This window comes from Plasmodium yoelii, assembly GCF_900002385.2.
Source record: "Plasmodium yoelii strain 17X genome assembly, chromosome: 12".
Lineage (NCBI taxonomy): Eukaryota > Apicomplexa > Aconoidasida > Haemosporida > Plasmodiidae > Plasmodium > Plasmodium yoelii.
In genome coordinates this window covers 1920560-1944569 of record NC_036184.2, presented here as the reverse complement: position 1 = coordinate 1944569, position 24010 = coordinate 1920560, and the positions used below count along the sequence as shown (strand labels likewise).

Here is a 24010-nt window from a genome sequence, read left to right as displayed (position 1 = left end):
AACATATTACATTTAGGTAATTTTTTTCTTGTTTTTTTAAGTGTGCATTTTGGTGTATTAAAAATTTGAACAGCTCTTTCTGAAAATATACAACATTTTGTTTTTTTAGAAAATTATCATAATAAATGCTTAATGATAAAACCACTTTTTAAAATATTAATATATTAGATCAAATAATATATGTTTTAATATATATAGCATTTCTTAATTTTTTATTTATTTATTATTATTTTTTTTACCGACAAATTTGGTAATATTTTATTTTCCATATTCTTATTTTTATGATGATTTACTAAAGAAATAAAATGTTGTATGTTTCATAAATTAAAAATAGTGAAACATTAGCGTATATATTTGTTGTGGTACTAAATACATAATATACATGTGTGTATATATGTATGTAACCAGAAAATACAACCAATTCTTAAATTATGTATAGAGATTAAATAATACGATAATTCATACACATGTGTATTTGTTATGTATATAATAGAAACTATAAAATAAACCATTTTGTCTTTCATAATACTTAATATACTTTTACTTTTCGCTTTTTATAATATTGCCTAATCAAATATATATCCTTTTTAAGAAATATATTTATAATTTTAATTATAAAAAATTCATGGATGACTTAAAAAGAACTGAAGACATAATTTTTAATTTAAATACACAAAAGCAAAATGGATACCCATCGAAGAATAAGTAATACTAATCAAAATACCGAAAACAAATATCCTTATTTTCATAAAAATTATGAATATAATTTTTTTCCTAACAAATATGACTTTGATGGAGATTTGTTTTCACCAAATGCATCCTTCTTATGTGATTCAACGGATTATCACAACAATAAAAGTAATAATATGCAACAAAAGACGGCAGAAACATTAAACAATGAAAAAAAATACAATAATAGCATTTTAAATATAAATAAAATAACTTTTAAGGAAAATACTAGCTTTGCAATAAATAATAAAACAGAAAAAAATATTGTAAATATAAATAATTATAATGATAAATTTTCTAAAGTAAATTTCATGCACAAATTAAAAAGAAATGTTCACAATCCTAAAAATCGTGAACATGACGTTAATGTTTTGAAACAAAATTTGAATCCCGATTATTATGGTGCAACAAATGCACCTCAAAATGAAAATGATACCGTTAATTATAGGAATAATATTCCTATAAATTATAAAATATTTAACAAACTCTATAACACAACTGATGATGCAATATATGGTGATAATAATAATCACCTAGGTATGTCACAAAATTTTCAAATAGACAACAAATATATTCATACAACTAGAATGCATAAAAATGACAAAAATACTTTACTAAAAAATCGAATACTATTTTATGATAATTCTAATTTTTATTATAAAAGTTATATTAATAAAATGTCAAAAATAAAAGGAAAGTTTAATTCCAATCTTCCGGAAAACATACAAATGCAATTAAAAAGAAATGATACAAATAAAGGGATAGATAATTTAAATAACAAATTCGAATATACTTTAAATATTAAAAATAAACTCCCATTATCTTTTAAGTATTCAAATAGCTCAGATAGTTTTAAAAATTTTATTCACAATATCAGTAATAGTAATGATTATATAAGAAATAGTTATAGCCAAAATGAAAAAGAAAAACACACACCTCAGTTATCATTCGAAAAAAATCACACATATAAAGAAAATTACGAAATAAACCATAAAAATGAATTATCTTCTAAAAAAAATAAAGAAACCAGTCATTTTAATATTTCAAGCTATATAAACAAATATTTGTATCCAAGACAAGATTATAAAGAAAAACAACAAAATATTGTATTAAATCGAAAAAAAAACAATGTTTTAAACAAAACTCGAAAAAAAAACTTAAAGGACAATTTAATTTATTTATCAATAAATCCAAAAGAAGAAAAAAATATATATAATATTCACGATTTAAAAAAATTTAATGGTAATATAAAGAATATTTCTACAAAAAATAATAATTTGGGATATAAACATTACAAATTAAGAAATTCATATGATATCAAACAAACTAGGAATATGGTTATAAAAAAAGGTAATTCTAAAATAAAATATTATAATGAAGATATAGATCAAAAAAATACAAAATTAAAAATATATGAAAATTTGGAAATATTTGAAAATGAATTTTTAAATAAAAATTCTCCAAAAGAGTGTGCAAATACAACCTTAGTAGATAAGTCAACTTTATTTATTCAAAATAATAAAAAGACAAAATATAACGAATCTAACTATGAACATGCAAAAAAAACAGATCATCAAAAAGATACACAAAATATAAATCAAGAAAATGATAAAGTTCAAATTACTCATTTAGAAGCATTTAATGAGGCTAATAACATCAAAGAAAATAATGAAATTAAATCAGATAATCGAAAACATGTCATAAATATACCTATAAATTTTAATCTAAAAAGAAATTTTAAGGGCTACAAAAATTATATTGAAACCAAACAAAAAAAAAATAAAAGAAATAATAATAATTCTAATGTATTATTAAATAAAAATAATAGAAAAAGTCTACATATGGATAATTTGAAAAAAAATAACCTCATCAATTTTAATAAATCTGAAATAAATGATAAAAAGGAATTTAAAAATTCACCTTTAATAAACAAATTATTTAATGAACAAAATCTACATATTGAAAACGTGTTTAATTTCAATGATTCTTTTAAATCAAATGATGTGAAAGAAATACATTATTCCTATAATATTAATGAAAACAATAAAGAAACTATTGTAAACGAACAAATTAATACTATTCACGAAAATTTAATGAACCAAGAACAAGTCTTACATACAAATGATCTCAATCATGTAAACCATAATAATAATGGTGATAATATTAATACTAGTTTTGAAGTAAATAAAAATTTATATAGTAATGCTTCGAATTTATCCTTACATGACAAAATAATTTTCAAAAATTATTGCAACTTTTCAGAGGATCATCAACAGTTGGAAGAATTAAAACCGAAAGACTCAAATAATAAAATCGAATCAAACATCGAAAACACAATGCATAAACAAATTAATGATACTTTCAATGAAACAGATTATTATATCAAAAATCAAAACAATAACAATTGTAATGATCATGAAATTCTTAATATAACACCAGAGTGCAATTATAAAGCTAAAGAAAAACAAATATCAAATATAATTCAAACTGATTTCCAAGATATTGATGAGAAAAATGACACAAATTACTCACATGATAATTCTTCCAATAAAATTAATGATGAAATGATAAAGGAAAAAAAATGTAATCACGAAAATAAAACAGACCCATATTATTTATCAGATAATTGGGAATATTTTAAAAACGTATTTTCAAGTAATTTATATAATAAAAATGCTCATGATTTATCATCAAATGAAGTAAAACCAAATGAGAAAGACAGTGTGATTGAAAATTCACTCACAAATCTTTTTTCTTTAGATGATGATACAGCTAGTAAAAAAAAAAGCATCACAGAATACAATGGAAATGATGAAAATAGTGAAAATAGTGAAAATAATAAAAATAATGAAAATAGTGAAAATAACGAAAATAATAAAAATAATGAAAATAGTGAAAATAATAAAAATAATGAAAATAGTGAAAATAGTGAAAATAGTGAAAATAATGCAAACAATACAACTGACACTACAACAGTACTTATTAATAAACTTGAGGATGAACTAAATCCTGAAACCTCATATAATGATGAACAAAATGAATATATCACAAATATATTCAATATATTCGACAATATTAAATCAGATCACGAAATGGAAGAAATGAATAACACCAAACATGAAATAATAATGAACGAAGTTAATAACCATCATTCTGAAGGTTCATACTTGAATAATATTTCTACACAAAAAAATGAAAATAAAGTCTCTAATGAAACACAAAATCGAAATGTTACCAACGATTTATTACTTACTGATAATACCATGTTAATCACAAAAAAAAATAATAAAGAACAAGATGAGATGAAAACTAGTGAAATTTTCCATGCGAAAAGTAGCAACTATTCTAATGAAAATTTTAACTCAGATATTGAAAAAAATGAATTAATCATTTTTCAAGAATGTTACGAAAATAAACATAAGTATCATAAAGACTCTGAAACAGACATAAACATTCAAATACAAATAAATGAAAATACAAATGATAATAAAGAAGAAAACAAAAATATATATTTGACGAAGGAAATTGAAATAAAGCCTCAAACCAATATTAATCACGCAAAAAACAATAACAACATTTTAGAGATTCAATATAATACCGAAGAACAAAAGGATATAACTCCAAAAAATATAAAAGATACTGATAATGAAGAAAATGGGGTTAAAGATACAGATAAAGAATATTTTCCCTATTATACAGAAAATAAAAATGAAAATACTAAAAGAGAACCAATCGAAAATATTATTAAAAGCGAAAGTGAAGATTTCACAAGTATAGTTTACAATAAAAGTGATGAAATTCAAAATAAAGATAAAAAAAATATACAAATTTGTAACTATACTAGTAATGAACATAAAATATTTGGTGACGAAACCTTTTTTACTCAGGAAACTATATTCAACGATATGGACATAATAGAGAATGCAATTGAAGAAAATAATTTTACTAAATCTATTGATAATATAATGAAAATTTCAAATTCTAACAATTTAAAATATAATGAACAAATTTTATTAACCAATAAAAATTTAAAATCGAGTGAAGAAGAAAATAAACCAAAAAGGGAATCCAACAACTTGGTAGAAAACATCTACTTAGAGGAAAATAATCAATTAAAAGAGAATCATGAATATGATAATACATTAAAATATTCGATTCCAGAAAATATTCAAATTATAAAAAGACCTAAAGATGATATTGAAAAAGAAATGTTCCATAAAATTTATGACTCCAAGGAAAATAATAAAAACAATTTTCATAAAAGAGTAGATAAACACAATGCATATACAAATAATGAAATAATAAATGAATTTAGTTATTTATATATAAAAATAAACAAATATAATTTATTTAATAGTTTAAATATAACTGATGATAGATTGAATTATATTAACTCTTTATATAATTCATTTGATTATTTTAACAAAACAATGAAAACGGAAAATATAAAAACAAATGATAGTTTCATTTACAACAATAACAACGATACAAATGAACATGAAAATTTAGAATTATATCAAAAATTATTTGAAAAAAAAATAATTAAAATATTTGATTTCTCATTACAAGAAAACCATCTTATTAACAATAAAGAGTTTGATACTGTAGACACACAATATGAAGATGATTATATTAATGGAAATTGTAATAAGGATATTGATAATATATATAATTTTTTTGATAAAATGACAAATGAAAATACACATAATGATACTAAAAACACAAATTCAATAAAATCCAACACTTTAAATAATAAACCAATAAATCATATATTGGATAAACCTGATTCAGATATATTTAATGCAGAACAATCAAAAGTAAAGGAATATCAAAATACAGTTTTAACAGATTCTAGTGAAAATTGTAATAATATGAAAAATAAAGATAACAATAATAAACAAGACGAAGGGAGTGACGATGATAACGAAGATATATTATATGAAGATATTAAAAGGAATATATGGCTGAAAAATGAAGATTTTAATAAAACTGTAGAAAAAAAAAATGCTATGAAATATATACAGATAGAATCAGTAAAATGTATCATACTATTTTGTAATTTGTACAAAATAAAATATTTTCAAGGAATGCATGATATGATTATAAGTTTATTTTATTTAAATTTACACCCCCATGAAATTTTCTGTGTTTTTGAAAAAATATTACATTATTATGCTCCATACTTATATTTACAAAATCAAGATTATTATATTCATACAATTAAAAATGAGTATAAAGAAACTAATCATAATGAATTAGATTTAAGCATACAGATATCTAATTACAATGGAAAATTGTTTAGATTATTATGTCAATTTTTCTTTCCATATGTTAGTTTTTTCTTTGATACATCAATTAGTGATAATTGGCCCGATTTTTTTTTTGTTAATCTCAACTTTAGTAAATTCAATAATGTATATTTTTTGCTATTTAAATGGATGAAACTGATAGAAATCAAAGATGGACAAAATGGGGTGAATTGTGATTTCATCCTTTATTTATTATCCTTCTTTAAATATAAATTGAAATTAATTAAAAGTAAAATATATGAAAAAGAAATACCTGAAAAAAATGCTTCTAACAATTTTAAAAAATGCGAAGAAATTAATGATAAAATTCAAACCTCAAATAAAAATATCAAACAAAAGGAGGGAGAGCATTATCATAAATATATTGGAGAAAACAATATAAAGGAAGAAGAAACAACACAATATGATGAAATAGAACAAAAATTATCTGATATAAAAAATGAAATTTCAAATCAACAAAAATTTGAACAAATCGAAAATAATAAAAATGAATACAAAGACATAACCAATTATGAAAAGCAAAGAAATACTGATACAAATTATCCCAATTATGAAAACTTAGAAAACAAAAAACCAAAAAAAGAAAATATTCGAAAAAACAAATTATCTATATATTGCACAAGTATGTTTTCTTCATTTTTTGAATTTAACTCATCGTTTGATGATAATTTTGAAGATAACTATAATATTCATATAGAAGAAATAATAAAGGATATTAAAAATATTAAAAAAAATATTCCTATAAGTATTATCAATTTTATACAAAATTATAATTCCATGTATCAAAAAAAAGAATTGTTATTAAAACCTGAAGAAAATTATCAAGAAAAATGGAAATTACCAAACGACATTTCAAAATCTATAAATGAAAATATATGTTTGAATGTAAAAATATCTGATTTATTTCATTTCCATAATAATTCTAGATATTATGAGTTTATTTTTATTAGATTAATAGGGGAAAAAATTATCCTAAGTAAACTTAACTCTATTACACCAAATAATATAGTTATTGACAATTTTATTGAGTTTAAAGGAGTTTATGAATTTTTAAATTATAAACAAAAACTAAAACACACATTTAAAAATAAAAATAAATTATTATATATAATTATACAAAATAACAAAGAAAATGATGTTAATTTTATTAATTACAATTTTAATGAACTAACTAAAAAATCTAACCCAAATAAGGAAACAAATTATAGTAATGATAAAAATATAAATAAAAGACATTACTTGAATAAAGTTTTTTTAAAACGAAATAATAAAGACAATCCAAATATTAATGAAAATATAAATAATAATGCAACAGATAAAATTGCTTTTCATAATTTTTTTACAACTTTAAAAAAAAATAATTTCAAATATGTAACTATACTTCAGGAAAACTCTGATTTTATCACAATAAATAATGATAAAAAACATAAAAATACACAAAAACTAATAGATAACCAAGAAAATACAAATGAAGACGCATTATTAAAAAAAAACGGTTTTATATTTCAAATGCTTAAAAAAGTAAAGAATAAAATATATAAAAATGTTACAATAGATGATGACCTAAATAAATACACAAACTCTAAAATTATGAATACTCAAGACAATAACACGAATTATGTATTAAAGGACTACAATTTTAAAATATTTAGTGAAAGACGAATAAGAAAAATAACAAATTATAAAAATAAAAAAAATATTAGATACCCAAAAAATGATATCAGAAAAAAAAAAAGTGATAAAATAAAAAAAAGTAAAACACAAGATGAAGGAAATAATGAAAATTATCCTATGAACAAAAATGAAGAAAAGGATTCTCTCAAAAATAAATTCCCTAAAAATGTTTCTCGTCCCCTTAAGAAATATAATGAAGGAAATTATGCTAAACTAGGTAATGATTTAAAAGAAATTTATAACTTGAAAAATAATAATTCCGATTTAAACGTTAAAAAAAAAAATATGAAACTCATTAATATTAGCCCAAATGTAAAAAATAATATTATGGTTAAAAAAACTAATAAACCAAAGCTATATGTCGATGATAATGAACTTAATAATATATTGTATTATAATTTAAGAAAAGAAAAAACAGAAAATATACAGAAAAAATATATATTACCGGTATCGAAAAAAAAAGAAGCATATTTAACTAAAAATGAATTGGACAATACTATATCACATGCAAACCCTAAAACAGATATGCCTGATCAATACAAAAAAAAATATATTTCTAAGGAAAAATCATGTGATATTAAAACAAATAACATAATTAAAGAAAACAATGACAACATCATTGGTAAAAATGAAAAAGAAATTTTAAACACCGAAAAACAAAAAACCTTTTTCGAAACACAAGAAAGTTTTTTTAATGATTTACTATTAGATAAAGTAAAGCATAATAAGGAATATTATTGAAAAATTACAAATATAATATACTATACTAATATTTATGCATTCCAATTTTTAGGAAGAAACAATTTAAGAACAATTTTAAGAGTGAACTATACACACATTAACAAAATGATACAACATATTGAAAATATATCATTAAAATGATAAGTGCAAAGATATTTATTTTCTCAAATAGGAAAAACATTAAATAAGTTTTTCACTCCATTGTTATTTATGTGTTTTTTATTGTCATGTATTTGTTGCGCATATGTATGCTCTATACATATATATCCTATATATATCTCTTAAAATTGTTTTTTTACAACGTTTGCCTACACAAGTGCTCTTATTACATTTTTTATTTTCTTTGTATGTAATATAGTATATATATTTCAATTAATAAAAATATAATTAACACATTTACCATAAATTAATATATTTTGTTTTCGTAAAATTATCCATGGCACATGGTATACTAAAAATCGTGTATTAACTATGTATTTACTTCATCACATTTGCTGATAATATTATCATTATCATTATTATTATTAGAAGTAATATTTCTATGCTTTATTTCATTTGCACTTTTTCATGCTAACTGTTCATAATATTTCACAATCCTTTGCAGATTCTCTCTTTTTATTCATTTTAACACACTTATAAATTCCATTAACATTTCAACGCATATTGCTTAGACATAATAGAGCTAATTTATATGCTATAATTTTAATGCTTTCGTTATTAAAACATAATTAAAAAAAAAGTTATATTTTTTAATGCAATAAAAAATGTTTATATTTAAAAAATATGGAAATTATAATTAAATACATAATGATTTCTTTATGAAAACTTATCAGTTTAAATCATAAAGAGTGAACAAAAAAAATATGAAAACTAAGAAATAAAAAAAATTAATTAATAAAACTTCGATGGTACTTGAATTACATTACTGTAAATCCTATTAAGTATTATAGGCTCGGTAAAAACAAAATAATAATATATATGTTGTAATTATTATAAATATATTACCATTTTATTTTGTATTTTTATATATTTAAGCAATAATAATATTTTAGTCTTATATAAGCTCGCATTAATAACAAAATAATCCACATTTGTGATATTATTATATCCATTTTTGACTTTCATTATCAAATACTGTATTTTATTTTTAAAAGGCTAAAATATCCATCTTTTAAACTGAATAAATTTAAATATAGATATGGTTGAAAAAACAATTGAAAACATAAACCATTGGCATGCATAATTAAAATGTGTTCTTTCATCAGCATAAAAATTTAAGTATTCTTTTTTTTTCTTATGTATAAAATGATCATCATATCTAAAAGGTTTTGCCCTTTTTATAGCAGATTTTTTTTCAGTTTGACTGTTATTGTTTTTCAAAAAACGTTTTATCCTTTCTTGCGTTTCTCTATCCATATCATCAATACTAATATTATTTAATTCCTTTAAACTATCATTTAATTCTTTTATTTTATTTTTATCTTTAATATTATCACTGTTACCTTTATTTGAATATCGGCTCTTTATTATATCATTATGGTAATCTTCGTGTACTAATATATCATATATGTTTGCAATGAAATAGTTAGATCCTTCAAAATTTAAGATATTAGCATTTTTACAAATATTTTCAATATCATAATAATAAAAATAATTTCCATATCCATTTTTGTTTGAAATAATTTTAAATTTTTTAAAAGAACATTCATATAATTCACCTGGATCTAATATTCCTCTAATTGTAACAATTTTAGGATTTTCACTTATATTTTCCTTTAGTATTTCTTGTGCTATTAACCCTCGATTCACTAATATGCATTTTCCATCTTTTAAAAATAATGGGCAAATAACATAATAATATTTTTTTTTTTTGTTATGCTCATGAAATTTAGGCCCTATATAAAAATTGTTACTTGTATCTAATACTCCTGTTAACTGTACCTTTCTATATTTATACTTTTCTATAGCTAGCTTTTTCAACTCTTCTTCAGTTATATTATTTTTCATTATTTTTCTTTTAATAAATCTGGAAAAAAAATTTTCATTTCTTATTCGAATAATCCAATCATGGATATTTTTTATATTTTCAAAATCAATAGTTAATAGGTCTGTATCATTTTCATTTATATTATTATATAAATTATCTTCATTTTGTTCATTTTTAGCACCATTAATAGAGTCATTATTATTGTTTTGATTGTTGCTTTTGCTTTCCTTCTTTTTAAATTCCTCCTTCCAAAATGTTTTCACTTTTTCCCAAAATTCAAAAACACTCGCAATTGCTTGGGTTATATCATTATTTATTTTTGATTCATTTTCTTTTTCATATAATTCCAAATCCTTATTTAATTCTTCAATTTTTTCTTTTAACATCAAATAATCATGAAACCATGGAAAATCGGAGTCATTAATATCTATAATTGGCTTGTTTATGTTACCTAATATATAATTAATTAAAAATCTCTTTTTGTTAACTTTTTTATATTGCCATACACCCATTAAAAAAAAAAAGGAACAAATAAAGGATGAATAAAAAAAAAAAAACCTTTTTTCCTTTTCTCTCAATCCAAATTTACTATTACGTACACACCGTAATATGGGTGACGATATTTTATTCTTTATATTAATAATTCTTACAATAGTACTATTTTCACATTCTAATGGTAAATAGTATTGCCCCTCACTTTTTCTTATTAATTTTATTTCTTCTTCCTTTGCTTTATAAAGTTTTTGACTTGGATATTTAAATTGTGTTAGAGATATGTCTCCAGTGTCATTTTTAATTAAGTTTCTCTCATTAATTTTTTTTTCTATACATTTTATTTCTTCATTTAACAAATCTATATGAACTTTATAAGGACGCCCCCATTTTCTCTTTCTCAAATTTATTATATTTCCTACTTTTGTATCGTGCTCACGTTTTATACATTTTGAAAATAATGATAACTTTTTTTTATTTCTTTTATTTTTTAATGTACTCAAATACCTTTTTTTTAAGTTATTTGTATTAAAAAAGATTGACGACGTATTATAAAATACATCAGTGTGATACCCCTTTAGTTTGCACAAAAAAATCGTGTCATTTAACTGAAAAGCGAATTTCCTTACATTTTGTATATTATTTAAAAATGGCATTATATATAAGGGCTTTTTCAAATATACAATTAGTATTCAAGTTTATAACAAAATTCACACGCACACATATAAACTTGTATATCATCTATATATAATACATACACAATTGTGCAATATTTATACCATTTTTTTTGCTTTAATTAAAACACACAATAAAATTCATGTTATTTTTTTGCAATACAGTTCAATTTATTCTTCAACTCATTATACATTTCGTATGTTTTTAGTGAAAACCTATGGAATGTTTCGCTTCGTAACAAGATTGATTTTATTTTCTCTTCAATTATTTTACCTCCTATATCATTAAAGAAAAATGGGAACCTTTTCATCATGAAAAGTTGGTATAATACATAAAAATCGTAATAAAAAAAATTAATATAAAAAATACTTAAATATTTAATATAAACAAAAGTATACTATATACAGTTGCAGTGAATGCCGAAATTCATAAAACATAATATATATGTATATCGTATTATAAAGGAAAAAATAATAATATTTACATTATAATTTTATTTGAAAATCCTTCAAAAATTATATCCCACAAAAAAGAAAAAAATATACTTATTGTTTCGCAAAGAACTTATATATTTAATTCATAATATGAATGCTATAATTGTGCTATTTATTTGTTAATTTATATTTTAAGTATTAATTCCCTTATTAAGAAAAAAAATAATAACAAAATTAACATCAAGCATATATAACATGCTGCATTTTTTATATTAGCACTTTTAATTTTTTGTATAATATTTATGGAGGAATGTTAAAAAATAAATTTCAGTACAAAACATATAGTATTAACTATTATTCAACAAAGGAAATAAATATTAGCTTTTTATAAAATATAAATTGATGGTTGCATATTATAGGAAAAAAGGACGTATTTAATTATATTTTTCTTTATTTTATTATATATATTTTTTTGTAAAAAAATTAATTTAAAATACCTTATAAATATAATATAAAATAAATGTGACATGCATAATGCATTAATTTTTAGACAATATGAATATATTAATTTTGTATCATTTGAAAAATTCAGGTATATTTTTGTGAGTATAAATATATAATTTTGTTAATTTTTTTTTAAAAGATATCAATTTGTATTTATGATTTTTATATCTTCATATTAAAAAAAATTATGCAGTTTCGTTTTTTATGGTATTTCCAGTTTTTTTTAGTATTTTCTATTTATTTGATATTTTCTATTTTTTTTGGTATCACCTATTTGTTTGGTATTTTTTAATATTATCTATTTGTTTGGTATTTTCTATTTTTTCTGTATTTCCTTTTTTTCGTATACCCATTTTTTTTATAATTTTCCTTTCAGACAATTCACAGTTTTTAATATTGATGCATATTTTGCAATTACCTGTTTTACATATTTATGTATTTTTTTGGGAAATGTGCATTTCCGTATCATCCCATATTAATATCTGTTTACTCATTTATTTGACACATTTTTGTAAATAAGGATATATATAATTTTTTCCTACATGAAGATTTATGCACATGTTTTGCAAACTATTTGTTTCCATGTTTCCAATATTTGAAAAAAATGAAAGCAAATCTTCATTCATAATGTAAACTTTTTATCAATAAAAAGTTCTTTAAGTTTTATATTAAAGTTGCATAGTTTGCACCTTTGTTACACATTCCATAATATAAGTATATTATTACTTAATATCTCATTAGTATATTCATTTCATTTTTTCATTTTGTTTCGGGATATTACGATATATATCCCCTAATTATTATATAATCAAATTTTCCTGCAAAATATCATAAGATGGAAATCAAAAAAATAACAATAGCAAACATCAACGACATTGAAAATGAAAAAAATGTAGATACGCTAAGCATGATTACAAAAAATGAACTGAGATTAACAAGTAGCCGAAATGAAAAGGATACTAAGATAAAAAATATAAGATTTGAGGATTCTTCAACAATGAACGATGAGCAAATAAAAGTAAAAGAAGCTGTTTTTATATTACAAAATATGGAAACTTTTAATTATTCTATTACTTATACTGAAATACAAAATATACGAAATGATTTAAGACTATTTGCTATTAACAATTACAATGATAAAAAATATTCAGATTGTTTAATCCAAGCTATTCATTCTTATATGATAGCAAAAAAATATTACTCGAAATATTTTGGTTTTTATATAACTGGTGATATGAGTACAGAATTAATTTTAATATGTAAATGTTATGTATTAATAGAAAAATATGAAGAAGGCAAAAAGTATTTAAATGAATTAAAATTTTTAATTGACAATACATTATTATATACACACAAAAAAGAATTGTTAAATGGCCAACCTACCGAAATTAATAAATCTAAAAATATAGATGCACATTTTGAAGAACCATATATAGTATGTGAAATACAAGTCTTATCAAATTTGCTTTATATTTTTTCTGATTTATTAAGCCAATATAAACAAAATGAAGAAGCAGAAAATTATTTTTTAAAATATTTATATGTTGTAGAAAAAATTTTTAATTCTGATAGTTTAAATTATAGTGATGCATTAAATGATGTATGCTCTTATTATATTAAAGTAAGACACTATGAAAAGGCTATACCTTTATGTGAACAAATTTTAAACATAAGAAAAAAAATTTTTGGAGATTACAACTCTGAAACCCCAAATGAAATCATCGCAGATTGTTATTGTAATTTGGGATTATTATTAAGACTTTCTGGAAATCCTTTAAATGCTTTACACAAGTATTTAATAGCCGTCGATATGAGAATGCGAATACATAAAACACGACAAACTATTCAAGTTCAAAATATTTTGTTTTCTTTTGCTATTATTATGCATCAACTTAATAACTTTAAAATATCACTGCAATTATATAAAGAAGTTTATAATTTTTACAAAACATATTATGGTCCTCAAGATATTAACACAACAATTGTTTTAAAATTAATTGAAGATTTAGAAAATGATGTTAAAAAAGAAGCTAATAAAAATCAAGACCAAATGCCAAATAACCAAAATTTAAACAATAACATAATAAATATTAATGATAATATAATGGATAAAAAAACTAACAATCATACATACTGGAATAAATTTAATGAACAAGTGAAAAATAATAATATTTTAAATAAATCTGATTTAGATCCTAATTTAATTGAAAATCTTATGAATGAAAAGGTTTTAATTAAACCAACTAATATATCTCATAATAATTTTATTGATAAAAGAAAAATTATATCAAGAGATGGAAATTTTAAATATAACGATTTAAGTTATTCAAGCATTGATGCATATAAACATATGAAATCTAATAAAGAATTTGAAATACTAAAAAGTTCTTATTTCCCAATTTCATCTATTAATAGAATTAAATCATTATATGGAGATTCTTGGAGGAATACATTAATTCCTTCTACTTACATTTTACCCTTTGTTGAAACAAATTTAGTAGATAAAAAATTAATTAAATTTTCTGAATGTAAAAATTTTCAAAAAGCTATTATATATAAAAGAAAAGTTTTACCAGTTGTTAATGTACCATTAATAGAAAAAGGTTATGTGAAATTAAATAAGGATCAACCTATTATGGTATGTAATGAAGATGCAAAAACTTTATTAAATGAATGGAATGTTAAAGAACCTTTTGTAGATCCAAAGGGAAATGTATTTAGTAAATATGAAAATATGGGTCAAGAATTTAATATGTTTATACCTATTTTAGATGAAAATAATCAACTTATGCTTGGATTTTATGATACACCATTATATGTACCAAATCCTGCTATTTATCATTGTATTATTTTAGATGATCCATATTATTTTCATAGATATAATCGTGATAATGATTTATATTTAATCGATAAGTTAAATTTAAATAAAAAGAATAAATATTCGGTGGCAAAAAATTCTCGTATTGTGAGTTCAAACGAAAATAAGATTATTTCTACTAACAAAGATGAATTTTTTGATAATAAAAGTAAAAGCCGAAGTTCATCATCTAATTTAAAAACTACAAAATTAAATACATCTATTGTAAGCAATTCATCTATTAATATTTTAAAAAATGACAAACAGGACATCGAAATTGCTAGTGAATTAAAAAACCTTGAAAAGAAAAGTACATCCAATGTCATTTTAAAAGAAAATATAAGGAATGAAAAATCAGTAATTGAAATCAAAAAAACAAAATCAAAACAAATCGATCCATCATTATCACTTAAACAATTTCAAAAAGAAAAAAAAACTATACCATTTAAAACACTCGGGCTAAACAAAGATAAAAAAGCACAACTAAAAACAAAGAAATTTAATAAAATACATATATTAAAACAAACCAATGGTAATAAATCATCAGTGTTTTCAAAAAATAAATATATGCCTAAAAAAAATAGTAAATTTAATAACTTATTTTTTAGAAGTAACGAAAAATTAAAATTAATCGATCATAATAATGTAGATGGTGATAATGATCAATTAGAGATCTCTACCAAAGATATTAAATTAAATAAAGAGCCCGTTTTAAAATCGTCAATAGATTATAATATTAAAATGGATATCGAAAATAATATTAACAAATTAGAACAATATGACATTGATAACTTGAAGAGAGAAATATATTATGAAAACGATTCAAAAAAAACGAAAAATACTCATTCGAATAAATTATCATTTTTGGAGGATGAAAGCGAAACTGTTGCTAGTTATAGGGAATACAAAAAAGATAAATTTATGAATTCCACAACAAGAACTGGAAAAAAAAATAAAAATTATAATGATAAAAATCCAAATATTAATGCACGATATTCTGAAAACATTACCAATAATAGTAGTAGCGATAGCAACAGTAATATTACAGAATCAGAAAGCAGTGATGATAGTTCTTCATCTAATGGAGATAAAGATTATGACATTGATTTGCATAAAATTTTCAACAATAACTTATCATCTAACGATTATTCTAGCAATGATTTTAGTTTGGTTTCAGGTAATCGTGGTAGATATAATAATGGAGAAGATAATTTTTCTAAACACATAAAAAATGATATAAATAATACACACATTGAAATATATAATGAAAAAGAAAAATTATCTTCTTTTTACAAAAATAAAATCGGTGATAATATGATAATACGAAATAATAAACCTTACAAAAAATCAATACATGAAAATAATTATAATACAAAAAACATTAATAATCAATATGAATCAATACCAAAACAAAACAATAATGAGAATAATAAAAGTCATATAAAAGAAACATTAAACAACATTAAAAATGTAAATATTAATGACATTTTATTTAAATTTGACTTAAATAAAAATGATAATTCATTAAAAAATGAAAATATTTTATCTGATAGTGATATAACTGATGGTGAAGTATATGCAGAATCTTCTGAAAATAATACCTACTCAATTACCGAGCAAACTTTGGATAATTCAAACAATATTGATGAACAAATAGAAAATAAACAATCTTCATCCATATCTCGTCAACCATCCTTGCCATCTATGCATTCAAATAACACAAATATATTTAATAATAAAAGTAAAGATACTATATCAAATTCTCAATCGTCTCAAAATATATCCTTTTATCGTGAAACTAATAATAAACTAAATAAAAATTATGATGAATTTATACTAAGTGAAAATGAAGAATTTTACAATCATATAATTATGGAAGATTCAAAAATTGATGACCAAGCTATAGAAATAACAAATCCCCAGGAAAGTAATAATCATTTGCATAGCTATAAACATAAAGTTATTAATGATTTAAATATGGACTCAAATATATATGATAAAAATCATGATAAATATAATATTTTTAATAAATTACAAAAAAAATATATTTATGAACAAAATAATAATCAAGCACATTTTGATCAACCACTCATAAATAGTAATATTCAAAGAAACACACAAAAAACAAAAAATACTGATGATAAAAGTAATAATAGTTCTGTTGTTTGTGATGTTGATAATACTATTGATGCAGATACAGATGTTTTATTCTTAAGAAATAATTCAATAGAAGAATTGGATTCAAATTTAATAACTAATAAGTATGAATCAATTTCTATGATTGATGAAAATAAAAGTGACTATGCCGAAAATAAAAGTGATTATGTCGAAAATAAAAGTGATTATGTCGAAAATAAAAGCATTAATATACCGATGGATGGTATAAATATTGAAAATACACGCGAAAATAAAAATAATAAAATTTCATCAAATCGTTTTACTCAATTAGATAACGAATTCGATACGATATTTTCTAGTAATGATATTTCATACCATGATAAAAAAACAAATATAAACAGTGTGCATAATAATAAAAATAATTTAATAACTGAAAAAAAGAAGAAAAAAGTAGAATCTTATAAGAATATAGCCAATAATACAAAAAATAATCGTAGTATAAATAACAGTTTAATGGAATGCGATATATCTTATTTTTCAAATTCTAATGGTACTAACCAAATTAAAAAAGAGGAAACCCCTAAAAAGAAAAGCAATCATATCGATAGTAACTATTTTAATAGTGATAATAATTATGATTATAAAAATGAGGAAAGGGGGGGAAAAAAAAAAAACGATGTACCAAAGGGTAAAAGAAACAAAATTTTAAATATGTTTTCATTTTTTTTAAAAAATAAAAAAGAACGCTATAATAAAAGAAAAAAAAACAAAATAATAAATAATTCTGAATGTGTTATAGATGACACTCATAATCAAATTAATAGACATGATAAAGATGCGTCGTTGTTAAATAGTTTTTCTAATAACGTTTTAATAACAAATATAAACGGTCATAAATTAAATGGATCCTATAATACTGTTTTAAAAGATCATTATGTACTATCAAAAAAAAATAAAAATAAATTAGTAACTGAATCAATTCATGGTATGCAGAAACCGAGATTAAATATAAAATCTAAATTTTTAGCTTTGAAAAAAATAAATACCTCCAAAAATGAGTTGATTAATAAAAATAACTCTATTGAAAAAAATAATGACGAAAAATATGGAAAAAAAATTCATCTCATCATGAAAAATCCATCACAGAATTATGAAAAGGGAGATAATGATGGTTCAAGTGTAAAAGAAAAAAATGTTAAAGGAAAATTTGTTAAAGGAAAACATGTTAAAGAAAAACATGTTAAGGAACAAAATGTTAAGGAAGAAAATGTTAAAGAACAAAATGATAAAGAACAAAATGATAAAGAAAAACTTGAAAAAGAACAAAATGATAAAGAAAAACTTGAAAAAGAACAAAATGATAAAGAAAAACTTGAAAAAGAAAAACTTGAAAAAGTGCAAGATTCAGATACAAAAAAAGATGACACATCGCAATCTGAAGAATCTGACATTAAAAAAATTGAAAAAGATACGCAAAATGAAGAGAAAAGTTCAATATCCTCCAAAAATACACCTACTTTGGTAAAAAATAATAATACAGTAGTTACTCTGAAAAAATTAGTGATAAAAAAAATAGTTCCAAAAATTCCATTAAACAAAGCCAGTAAGGAAAATGAAAATACTGTTCCAAATGCGCCAAAAAGTAGCCAAAATGGTGCCCCATCTACTACTAATACTAGTGATAAAAATCAACAAACAAAAGTAATAAAACAAATAAATGATGTATTGCCATTTGATATATTACGAAAAGTGAAATATTGTAAAATTGGATCTGAACCAGATGATATTTTCGGTACTTTACCAACTGTGCATTTATTAAATGACGAAAAAACTGTTTTAGCAATTGTACCTTGGCAATTAGATTTAACTTCCTTCTCTTTAGCTAAATCTTCTATCGAAGAAGAAACAATTAAGAAAATTGGTTTACTTCATAAAGAATTGGAAGTTTCTATTGATGATAGGAAAAAATTGATAGAAAAAGAAACAAAACTTTTAACAGGAGAAGGATTAAAAGAATTAGGGCTCACAACAAATTCTACAGATGCAATGCCTTCTATACCAGGTTTAAATCTTTTATCTGGCATTGATTTAGAAATGCTAAAAAAATCATATAAAATTGAAAAAACTGAGGTTACAGAAAATCAAAAATCAGTAGAAAAGGCAAAAAGTGCTTCAATAAAAAAGGAAGCACCAAAAACGACACCAAAAACAACACCAAAAGGAAAAGGAGGAAAAAAAGGAGCTCCAAAATTTATGAAAGGGCCTCCAAAAGGCGCCCAAGGTGGGGCTGTTGTTGGAAAAAGTAAATTTAGTATTAAAAAAAATCAAGCAAAGGATGATGGAAAAACAAAAAGATTTTTCTGGGAAGCTTTATTTGAAAATGATATACCAGGAACACTATTTGAAGATAAAAAAAATTTAATAACCAAAATTGAAATAGAAAAAGAAAGCGTTGAAAAATGTTTCACAAAAATTGTTGCTAAAAAAGAAGGTGGAACCGAGTTAAAAATTAAAAAACCAAAAGTTATACAATTATTGCCAGATTCAAAAAGAGAATATAATATGTCCATTGCTTTATCGAAATTTAATAATTACACATTTAAAGAAATAAGAGATGCAATTATGAATTTAAATCCGAGTATACTTAATATAGATAATACAGAAGTATTAATGCAATATGTACCAACACCAGAAGAATTTGAAATTGTTAAAGAATACATTTGCTCTAATGGTGATTTAAATTTAGTTGATAAACCTGAACAATATATAGCAGCATTAACAGGGGTACCTTTATTAAAACAAAGATTAGAATCTCACTATTTTGCTTTAGCATTTAAAGAAAATTATGAAAATACTTTAAATCCATTAGAAAATATATTAGAATCATGTGAAGCAATAAAAGGATCAACAAAACTTTTTACTATTTTATTTACCATCTTAAATGTAGGTAATACATTAAATTATGGTGATCCACAAAGAGGTAATGCTTTCGGATTTAAATTAACAACATTAGCTAAATTAAATGATATAAGATCAAGTACTAAACCTGTTAAAACACTTATGCAATATATATGTGAAGTTATTTATGAAAAAAGCCCAGAAACATTGCAAATCATTGATGAATTAAGATGTATTGAAAATGTAGTCAGAACAGATAAACAAATAATTGATTCCCTTTTACAAAAATTAAAAATGGGTTCGACAAAAATTAAAAATGTTATAGAATTGGCTAAAAAAAATCCAGAAGATCCATTATATGATGCACTTAATGAATTTTATTATAGTGTAGAACCAAAAATTGAAGAACTCGACCAATTTTATAATCAAACACTTTCGGTATTCAAAGATATTGCATTATATTTAGGTTATAAAGAAAAAGAAGTAGCTAATGTACAAATACAAGATTTGTTTAAAGAACTTTGGAAATTTGTTCAATCTGTTGAATTTAATAGAAAAACAATTAATGAAAATGCTTTAAAAGAACTTAAGAAAAAAGAAAAACAATTGGAAAATGAAAAAAAAGGAGCAGTTCTCAGCAAAAAGCAAAACTTTACTATAGTTAAAAAAACTCAAAAGGCCCCAGCTGAAGATACTGAAAAGAAATCTTTCAAAATATTTTAACTATTTATTTTTAATGAGTATACATATGTATATTTTTTTCGTCATTTGTTCTTAGTAATCAATTTTTATTTATACTACTTTTGACGATTATATATTAATATTTTATAACATAATATAAAACAAATGTATTATATTTATAATTTTCGACTATTTTTCGTTTTTTTTGTTTAACTATCCCTAATTATAATTTCATGGCACTATTTACCCTTTTTGTATTTCTATAAATTGCATAAATGTATTATTTGATTTTGGAAATATGTTTAACAAATAATATATTAAGAAATATTTGAAATGCTACATTATTTTTTTTATTTAATTTATTTGTATATTTTGTTTTCGTTATCCACACTTCATATCAAAATATTAACTTAAATAATTATCGCACAAATTTAGACAATAATGTGTTAACAATAAGTAAAAAAATACCACGAAAATAAAAGTAAACATACAGCTATATGTATATAGAATTTAAAAAATTAACAAAACAAACAAATTATACAAATTATCAATAATAACAGCTTATATATCTTATAATTTAAAAAGAATATAATAAAAACTCACTGGTAATTCCTCATCAATCTCCATCTACATAACAATTTTTAAATATATTTATATATAATGAATATTTAATATTGCTTATTTATATAATGTTTTGTTTCTTTTAAATATAACCTAGTAGCAGCTGCAGTAATAGGGATATCACTATCTGGGCAATCAGGGAATAAATCTATATGATCACATGGCCTGTTTAAATCATAAATTATAAACAAAATTTAATTAATGTATAATCACACATGAATTGTAATGTTATTAAAAAAAAAATTTAACAAACAATATACAATACTATTGTTTTGTATATTCTCTTGTGTGGCATAAAACATTCTTATTAAATAATACGTTTCTATCCCTTTTCATTTATTGTTATTTTTTTTATCATTATTTTTATCATTATTTTTATCATTATTTTTATCATTTTTTTTCATTTTTTTTCATTTTTTTGCTTTATTGATTTCCTTTTTTAAATTACCACCAAGCTTCACATTCTAAACTCCAGTCGCTTAGCATTTCCGTATTGTGTCCAGAAAAATTTATCTGGTATTTACAAGGGCCCATATAATCCCTTGATGGTTTACAAGATCTTATAGTTCCTTCCACTTTATTCCATTTTTCTTCAAAAAAATAAAAGAAAAATACATTTGGTTTATGTTTTCACACCAAAGGTAGTATATATATGTGACCCCAAATCATAATAAATATAAGTCAATTTATTCCAATTTTCATATATTATTATTTTTTTTTATTTGTGAACCTGGACAAAATGAAGTGTAGTCCCTTACACATTTTCTACAAGGCCATGATGTTTTACATTTTATTGACCAATGCTCCTTTCTGGTATCAGACATGTTCTTTATGTTCAATTCTTCACCTATGCAAGGGCCTATCAATAAAATAAAAATTCATAAACAAACAAATAAGAAAACAACGCATTTAAAAGTAATCAATTCATAAATATTTATAACAAAATAATATTTAATTTTTTTGTTTTTTTAAACCATCATAAGTTGGTGATGGTGCACATATTTCATCATCGGTTTTATGAACAGATCCAATATAAGTATAATCCTAAAAATATTATACATGAAATTGAACAATTTTAGGATATAATAAAAATAAACAATACTAGAAAAGAAAAAAAAAACATTGCTAACCTCGGGGCATGGTATATTATAATCCCTTTCGCAAATAATATCAGGATCAATTAAAGTTTCTTCATTTACTAATAGAATAAATTAACAATTAATCAATTGTATTAATAAACAAATCTTAATTTTAATTTACCCATATAATTATAAGAACAAAATAAAAAGTGAATAACAAAAATAATAATAAAACGATATTACATTCAACAATTGGTGGTGAAGCACTCTTTAGACCATGAAGTATCTGCAATGTGGAAAATATTCACCAAAATAAATAATTTAGTCAAACCAATTCTTGAATAATTTATATACACATTATTTATTATATGCTTATATAATAAAAGTTATTTTAATACATCATTTCTACAAATATATCAATATGTATTATAATATACTTCACAAATATTTTCACATGTATAGATACACACATATATTTTTCTATGTTCATTTTTTATTCTAATTTTTATATTTATCAGTTTACATCTCCAGCAACATTAGTAACGGAAGGATGAGGATTTGTGTGTGCGGATAAATTTGAGGATCCCGTAATAATGCCACCTATAAATTTTTGTGTACTTAAATTTTTTCATATTTCCATGATTTTGTTATTTTGTTTAGTGCACACAATAGTTATATTATATGGTCTACAAATTTTATTAAATACTTTAATTAAAAACATATTTCTTAACTATTTCTCTATATATGTGCACGTGAAATATATATATTATTATATTTTTTTAAACCTGCACTCCCCCCTATATTTTCTAATTCACTGTTAGAAAATAATTCATTTTTCTTCAAATATTTTTTTAAAAATTTTAAGTAAAGGGAAGAAAAATATGAAAAAAAGAATCAAAAATTGAATTTAAGTTATTTTACAACCTTTTATTTTATTTTAAATACGACTTTATCCATATTTCATAGTTAAACGAGTATCTTGTTGCTACTAGCTTGCAACATGATTGCTATACATTATATTCATTATTTTTTTTTTATTTATATACTTATTTTAACTTACTTTTTCATTTTCACATAAATTTAATTCCGCATATAAAAAAAGAAATAGTACAAATAAATAAAAATAATTCATTTTTTCTTAATATACAATTTTGTATTGTTTTATGTTTAAGAATGAGATTGTTTTTTACTTAGTATTATATTTTCCCCAT

At 21.9% G+C, this 24010-nt stretch overlaps 4 protein-coding genes across 4 annotated transcripts; 2 read left to right on the top strand and 2 right to left on the bottom strand.

Moving 5' to 3' along the window:
- Positions 1–683: 683 nt before the first annotated feature.
- PY17X_1249000 (conserved Plasmodium protein, unknown function) lies at positions 684–8453 on the top strand (the record flags this gene model as incomplete). The annotated part of the gene is made up of 1 exon (XM_725834.2): positions 684–8453. One exon carries the CDS (start codon positions 684–686, stop codon positions 8451–8453), a length of 7770 nt encoding a protein of 2589 aa, XP_730927.2.
- A 1155-nt stretch (positions 8454–9608) lies between these two features.
- Positions 9609–11588, bottom strand: PY17X_1248900 (SURF1 domain-containing protein, putative; the record flags this gene model as incomplete). Its single annotated transcript, XM_723134.2, has 1 exon — positions 9609–11588. The coding sequence occupies one exon, from the start codon at positions 11586–11588 to the stop codon at positions 9609–9611; it is 1980 nt and encodes a 659-aa protein (XP_728227.2).
- A 1792-nt stretch (positions 11589–13380) lies between these two features.
- PY17X_1248800 (uncharacterized protein) lies at positions 13381–21141 on the top strand (the record flags this gene model as incomplete). Its single annotated transcript, XM_723931.1, has 1 exon — positions 13381–21141. The coding sequence occupies one exon, from the start codon at positions 13381–13383 to the stop codon at positions 21139–21141; it is 7761 nt and encodes a 2586-aa protein (XP_729024.1).
- Positions 21142–21698: 557 nt separating this feature from the next.
- PY17X_1248700 (CPW-WPC family protein) lies at positions 21699–23931 on the bottom strand (the record flags this gene model as incomplete). The annotated part of the gene is made up of 10 exons (XM_022956925.1): positions 21699–21726; positions 21814–21885; positions 22169–22310; positions 22451–22579; positions 22695–22764; positions 22851–22918; positions 23043–23085; positions 23323–23399; positions 23585–23636; positions 23860–23931. 10 exons carry the CDS (start codon positions 23929–23931, stop codon positions 21699–21701), a joined length of 753 nt encoding a protein of 250 aa, XP_022812755.1.
- Between the last annotated feature and the right edge of the window lie 79 nt (positions 23932–24010).